The sequence below is a fragment of the Cetorhinus maximus genome, chromosome 13 (genome assembly GCF_964194155.1).
Source record: "Cetorhinus maximus chromosome 13, sCetMax3.hap1.1, whole genome shotgun sequence".
NCBI lineage: Eukaryota > Metazoa > Chordata > Chondrichthyes > Lamniformes > Cetorhinidae > Cetorhinus > Cetorhinus maximus.
Genome location: NC_135891.1, coordinates 102227013 through 102234510, shown reverse-complemented (window position 1 = coordinate 102234510; position 7498 = coordinate 102227013). Strand labels below are relative to the sequence as shown.

At 39.5% G+C, this 7498-nt stretch overlaps 1 protein-coding gene across 3 annotated transcripts in view; it reads right to left on the bottom strand.

The window, feature by feature from the left end:
• Positions 1-319: 319 nt before the first annotated feature.
• The window catches only part of ap3d1 (adaptor related protein complex 3 subunit delta 1), a 92007-nt gene continuing 84828 nt past the window's right edge, over positions 320-7498 (bottom strand). For all 3 annotated transcript variants that reach the window (XM_078555911.1, XM_078555910.1, XM_078555912.1), the window contains 3 exons: positions 4262-4383; positions 2459-2538; positions 320-1025 (listed from right to left, as the gene is read on the bottom strand). In XM_078555911.1, coding sequence (XP_078412037.1) covers positions 927-1025; positions 2459-2538; positions 4262-4383 — 301 coding nt within the window. In that variant the 3' untranslated portion in view covers positions 320-926. The remainder of the gene's footprint in view (positions 1026-2458; positions 2539-4261; positions 4384-7498) is intronic.

Genomic DNA, 7498 nt, shown 5'->3' with positions numbered 1-7498 from the left:
GACCGACACACAGCAAATTTATCAGTGACAAAAAGACCCGAGATTCGTAGTAAGGAAGTGTGTATTCTACACTAAGTAGATAATCAAATAAATCCTGTGTGGTCTTTCAACTTCAGTTAACTGTTTCATATGAAAGGGAAAAAAAGCGAGGTGCTCCTGGAATCCAATGGACAGTGTGTGTATGCTGAGAAATTATGCGAAAAACTCAAAAACATTTGCTTGATTGTATGACAAATGAGGTGAGATAGAAAGCACCTGCTGCAATAGGGTGAAAAATAACTGGGGGAAAGGTGTTTCTTTTAAGAGAGCAAGTCAACAGAAGGTTTTACATTTTTATTGATTTATCGACACAAGATACAGCAGCTTGTCATTATTTTTTTTTAACCTCCAAGAGGGAATGTTGATAGTAAATAATTTTAAACACATTGTTCAAAATCCTAGAATTAACACACAGGATTCTATGAGAGAACTCTACATGCTAAATTGACAGTTTTGACCATCAAACAAAACACCACTATTTTTGGAATAAACATTTAATTAAGACAAATTTAAAGTAAATGTTCAGTCTCTGACAGTGGCAGACTACTTTGGGTTCACAGCTGCTTGCACAGCATCACTACAGTTCAATTCTTCAGGAATGCAGTATCAATTTGAAATACACAAACCAGTTCAATATACTCTAAGAGTCTGGATATTTGAACGGCTGCTGGTCTCAGTAACCAGTATAATACACATGGTTGCATTATGAGATTGTGGTGAAACGGTACGTGGAGTGGCGGCCAAAGAAAACAAAAAAAAACTTGAACACGAGATTAGGATGTCTAACTGCAAATGACTGTGAAGATAAATAATTCACATGCCTTGTGTTAAGTAGCTCATGCTTTCAGGGGAAAACATAATACAGTTCTAGTGCGATTTACAACGGTTCAGCACTTCTCTGTCAATGTCTGCTTTAATTCATCAAGTAGATTCCCAAGAAGGGTAGAATCGCTGCATTTCCCATCCACAGAGACGGAGCTATCACCCTATTTAAAATAAAATTGTAATGCTTCACACTTAGTGTAAATACAGAGAGGTCAGTTCACACTTCCTAAGATAAGCTCTAACTTGACAAAGTTTACCTTCATATTCAATATTTTAGTTTGAAAAACATGGTGAAATCTTGAGCTCCCCAATTAAGTTGGCAAGTGCAATAGCTCAGGGTCACACTGGGCATTAAGACAAAAGGTTTATCATTTGTATAAAAGCAAAAAAACTGCGGATGCTGAAAATCTGAAACAAAAACAAAAATACCTGGAAAAACTCAGGTCTGACAGCAGTTCTAGTGAAGAGTCATACGAACTCGAAACGTTAACTGTATCCCTCTCCGCAGATGCTGTCAGACCTGCTGAGTTTTTCCAGGTATTTTTGTTTTTGTTTTGGTTTATCATTTGTGCTGCGGCAATGGCAGGGTACTACAGCCAGCCCCAGCACTACAGACTGATGTATTTTTTCAGCTGTAATGTCTTTAGTGATCGAAATTCGTAAAATTCAACTGTCTAGTCTTATAATGATACCCAATTGGGCTGCTGACATTTTTGGAACTTTGTGCCAGTATGATTCAGAAGAGGGGAGAATATCAGAAAAATTACATAATAGTGGGAATAGGATTGGCATTGGAACACTGATCCTTGCTCTCATAATAAAGCCTCTTACTGGCAAGCTCATTGCCTACATTTACAGGATAGCTCTCATGAATACGAGGCCCAACGTCCTGCTAGTCTCTTACAGATTCCAGTCATGGGCAAGATGGTGATATCTGCCAATAGCAGAATGAACATATAGATCAATTGCAATGGAACATATGAAAGAATACTTACAAAGTATTACACAAACTTCAAATTTAGGATTTGAATTGGGTACTCCAGACTTCCATAAACATAGACTGAGCACCCTTAAAACTGTCATTTCCAGGCGACTGAAAATTTTCAAATCAATTTGGTTACTGAATGCATTAATTCTACTTAGTTTACTCTGTCCTCTTGATCCTAAAACAAACCAGCCCATTTTAAACCATTAACAGTTATATATAGTGCTACAGGGTTTCTGAAGAAACGTTAGCTTAGATTTTACTCTGCAGCAACTTTAGAACCAGAATAAATCTTCAGATTCCTCCCTTTCAAAGAAGCAATGAAGATCATGCTGCATTCTGCAGAAGTCAACCAAACAAGAAGTGTGTGTGATAAACGATGCACACAAAAAGGATGTACAGACAGCTTCAACCATTTCCAGGTCTTAATATTAATAGTCTGATCAGACAAGTCAACTTACAATACTTGACCAAATTCTATTGATGGGTTTAAACTAATGGAGTCACGTCCTGGCTTTCAGAAGCTGATGGGAGGTCCAGGATAATACGCAAGTAAAGGATTCTGACAAGGATACATCGCAACATTCTACTTAATACTCTTAAACTCACCATTTTCACCAAAAGACACATGTGATGACCCTGGATAGAACGGCTATACATAGATGCACATGAATTAATTCGTTCCACAACTGAGAGGATAGAAAGAATACACTGTCACAATGTATAATTTCAAAATCACTAACATGACATTTTCTAGAGAAGCAAAATTTTACATTTTTTTAAAATGTAGTTTCAATCACTGCACTTGTTTTAAAAAGGCTTACAAGATATGGACAGTACTAAAAGTTTAAAGTAAAAGATCCATAAATGTTAAGAAACTTTTTTGTAGAGTTTTCTAACAAAGCACAAGGTGCTGAGAAAGCACTCAGGAATGAATATTCCTAGATTGGGACTAGGAGAGAAAAGGCTATTTTCACATAATAATCTAAACTTTCACAAATAGAGCTTCAATCAAAATGCTGCATTCTTCAGGAGACTCTTTGCATTAGTAGATAAGAGGGCACCAACCAGGAAAATAAAAGATTTTATTACAGGCTTTTTGGTTGTCTGAAGACATATGATCTACTCCAATTGGTCTCTTTTCCTACAATACTTTTGTCAAATTAGCATATGTTGATATTAGCACTTGCATTTTCTAGGAACCCCCTTATTTGATATGCTGATAATTGACAAAAGCATTAGTTTAACAGTGTAGGCTGAGAAGCACAGATGGAATGGCCAAAGTTTGAGTGTTGAAGATCAAGTTCCAGCAGAAGGCCTGTTATCCCTTTCACTGAATGATGGATCTCTTAACCTACGTGCATTTGGGAGTCAGGTTCAGAAGACAAGAGTTAATTTTGTACCCAGCCCAAAAGTAATAACCTACTTCAGGTCTGATTTGTGTAACTGTGCCAGAATGAAGCATGTTCTAATCAGAATTTTGAGGCAGCCTTTAAAGTCAATGAGAACTTAAAAACTGGTCCATAGTTTTGTTTAAAAAAACAAAAATGTCAGGGTAACTAATGCAAATGGAGCGCACACATCATATAAATTGAATGGATTGAACATAATACTGGTCGCCTGCATGCTGGATATATTTAATGCATATTAGTAGTGCATGCACATTGCTGATTGTAAATGCATCACTATCATTCAAACTGGCACGGCAGCTTCTCGCTTCTATTTTGGCAAGAATGACCCCTCAATTGCACAGATGTGCAGTGCATCAGTCTCAGGCAAACAGGAGCCAACAATCCTTAATTCACTGTACAGGGAACGCTACTGTGACGGTTACAATTGCTTAGTGTGAGGTTAACTCTCTACGTGGTAATCGCCAGGTTCTGTTGGGAATGCATCATGTGCACGGAAAATTAGTGCTAGTGTCAAGCATACTACACAAAAGATGTGCTGGATTCAGCCAGTTTCAGAGGGAGCCAGAGTTTGGAAGAAGTACGTACAAACATTGCATACGTAGGAAATTGAATGTGTCAAGTAAACATGCATTGTTGAAGACAAATTGCCAGTAAGGATACTTTGCGGTGGACAAAAAACAGTTGGTGCCATTGGTATTCCAGAACATTTTGTCTACATGAAACAAGCTGATGGCAGAAAACTGCATTCAGCCACTATTATACTTATTATTTTCAGCTTCCGCTATAACGCTCACATGTGAAAGACCAAGTACATTTTCTATGGGCTTTGAACGTTCCACAATGGCTCTGAATTGATCAACTGGCACTTTGTAGAGCTGTGATTTCCAGTCTATTTACAACCAACTCTTAAAGTACAATGTCAGCTGTATACAGGCCATCAACATTCAAAGGAATCAGTGTGAATACAGCAAAACAATTGTCTGTGTATAGAAAGAAGTACCTGAGAAGTGGTGATGAAAGCAAATCTTTGCCAGAAGAAGCTGGAAAGAAATGCTTATTCCATCTACTTTTATTGAACACATCTTTAGTTCACCAGATTCTAGCAATTTTGCAAATGCGTCACTGCAAAAATAAAGAGGAAGCATTTAGAAATGAAATTGAAAGGTCCTTCATTAGAGTAAAAGGAAGAAAGGGCTAAATCTGTAAGGCAGAGAATGCCAATACATCAAAAAAGCAGCACAACTTGAGTTTACACAGAGAGTGAATAAAATTCCCCAAAACTAGCCTCAGTGGGAGAAAACTTTTCTTTTAAAAGTTTACCTGTACTTATCAATTTGCCATTACCTATCCCATACATTTGTAGCCAGTGAATTCTTGCCATGCACCAGAAGAACACAAACATGAAACAGTTACAGCTGTTTTCTCAGTAGTTGGCAAGGCCACGTTTATCCCCTCCATCCTTAGTTCCCTAAGATAGTGGTCATTTTCAAGAAGTAATAGTTAACAACCGAGAAGCCTGCAAGCCAATTAATTGGCCAGGAAGAGTTAAATATGTAGCGCAACTGGAGTCACATGTAGGCCAGGCCAGAAAAGAGTCATCAGGTTCCCTTCCATAAGGATTTTAGCGAAGCAGTTGGGTTTAAAAAAAAAAGCTTTCATGCAACTTTCTTCACTTGTCTGTCCACAAATTAACAAATTTATTGAAGTTACAACTTGTCAGAGGGTGCATGCCCAGTATCATAACCATTAAATTATAATGCTGCATTGGCTTGCATACCCCAGTTAGTATACATCACATCTGCTTTTACTGGACTTAAGTTCAGCAAGTTACGAGATTTGTATTAAATAGAAACAAAGTGCTGGAAATACTCAGCAGGTATGGCAGCACCTATGGAGAGAAAAACAGAGTTAACATCTTGAATCAACAGAACTGAAGGAAAATGGAAATGCGATGGGTTTATGCTGTTGAAAGGTGGGAGGGGGAAGAAAAACAAAAGGAAAGATGTGGGATAGATTAGAGGGCAGGAGAGGGCAGGAGGGATTAGATGACAAAGAAAGTAAAGAGAGTGGCAATGGTTGCAATAAAGAAACAAAGCATTCATCCAGAGTGAATGCGAATGGCAGAATAGGAACTCTGTCCAAAAGCAAGAACATGAAAAACAAGATTAAGACTGGCACACTGCAAAAAAAAGTGTCAAAATGGGGACAGAGTTCATGGTCGGAAATTGTTGAACGCAATGTTGAGTCCAGAGGCTGTAAAGTGCCTAAATGGAAGATGAGGTGCTGTTCCTAGAGCCTGCATTCAGCTTCACTGGAACACAACAGTAGGCTGAAGGCAACAGTGGGCATGAGTGCAAGGTGGTGAATTAAGATGACAAGAAACTGGATGTTTGGGGTCATAGCGGCAGACTGCGTGGAGATGGTACACAAAGCGGTCACCCAATCTGTGTTTGGTTTCCCCAAAGTAGAGGAAACAGCATTGTGAGCAGTAAATACAGTATACTGAATGGAAAGCAGCACAAGTAAATTGCTGTTTCATCTGGAAAGTGTGTTTGGGGCCTGAATGGGAAGAGAGAGAAGGTGAAATAGCAGGTGTTACATTCCCTGTGATTGCAGGGGAAGGTGTTGAGGTATTGGGGGTGATTGAGGAGTGGACCATGGTATCATGGAGGGAACCGTCCCTTCAGAATGCTGACAGGAGGGGGGAAAATGTGTTTGGTGATGGCATCATGCTAGGAGGTGGCGAAAATGGTGGAGGATGATCATTTGAATGTGGAGGCTGGTGGGGTGGAAAGTGAGGACAAGGGTGACCCTACAGGTGTTCGGGGAGGGAAGGAAGGGCTGAGTGCAGGAAATGGGTCAGATACAGTTGAGGATCCTGTCAACCACATTGGGGGGGAATTCTCAATTGAAGGAAAAGGAAGACACATCAGAAGCACTGTTGTGGAAGGTTGCATCGTCAGAACATGTGACAAGAGAAACTGGGAGAATGGAATGGAATGGAGTCCTCACAGGAGGCAGCGTTTGAGGAAGTGTAGTCAAGGTACCTGTGGGAGTTGGTGGGCTTATGAACATTAGTAGACAGATTATCCTTAGAAATGGAGGTAGAAAAGTTGAGGAAGGGAAGTGTTAGAGTTGGACCATGTAAGGGTGAGAAAAGGATGGAAATTGGAAGCAAGTTGAAGTAGTTTCCAGTTCCGGGCGAGAGCAGGAAACAGTACCAATAGTCATCAACGTACCAGAAAAAAAGTTGAGGGAGGGAGCTTGAGTGGGACTGAAACAAGCAATGTTCCACAAATCCTATAAAAATACAGGCATAATCAGGACCCATGCTGGTATCCAAAGCTACTTCCTTTTATTTGGAGGGAGTGAATCAAGATAAAGGAGAAATTGCTCAATGAGAGAACAAGTTCAGCCAGGCAGATAGAAAGTGGTGGTGGATGGGGACTTGTTGAGCCTCTGTTCAAGGAAGAAGTGGAAAGCCCTCAGGCTATCCTGGTCAGGGCTGGTAGAGAGATTGGAAGTCCATAGTAAAGAGGAGACTGATAGGGCCAGGAAACTGAAAATTGTTGAAATGACGGAAAAGTCACAGGTATAGATGGGAAAAGATTGGACAAGGAGAGGAAAAAGAGTGAAGATAGGAAGTTAGTTCAGAGGGGCAGGAAAATACTGAAATGATGGGTCAACCAGGGCAGTCCTGTTTATAGGTTTCAGAAAGGAGGGAAAAGCAGGTTTATATTATTAGTCATATTAGTGTTGTGTCAAAAGTATTACTCCAGGACTAAAACAGGAGATTCTGATCGAGGTTGGCATTGCAAGACCCTGTTTCTTCAGTTTTCAATTAACAGACTTTTAGCAAGACCTTTTAATTCCTGCAAAATTAATCAGGGTTGTCCAATATATTAAAAAAAACTTGCAACATCTCTCAAACACTGAGGTGGCTCCGTACAACAAATGTTGGAGCTATCCTATTGCTGCAGACACCCCAAGCCAATATCATTACAATGTTGAGCTATTATTCCAGATACAAATGCCAGGGATTAAAACTGAAAAGATAGGAGTGAGGAAGAACAACATGTCCCAAATGAAGGATTGTGGACTTCAAAAGCATAGCTTCCTACAAATGAACAAAAAACCACTGGCTGCTTCATTCATTTACCAGTAAAACTGAAGTATCATCATGCTGTCCACCACAGGATTTAAAGATGGAGTGTGCATATTCAATTGTTTAAATACA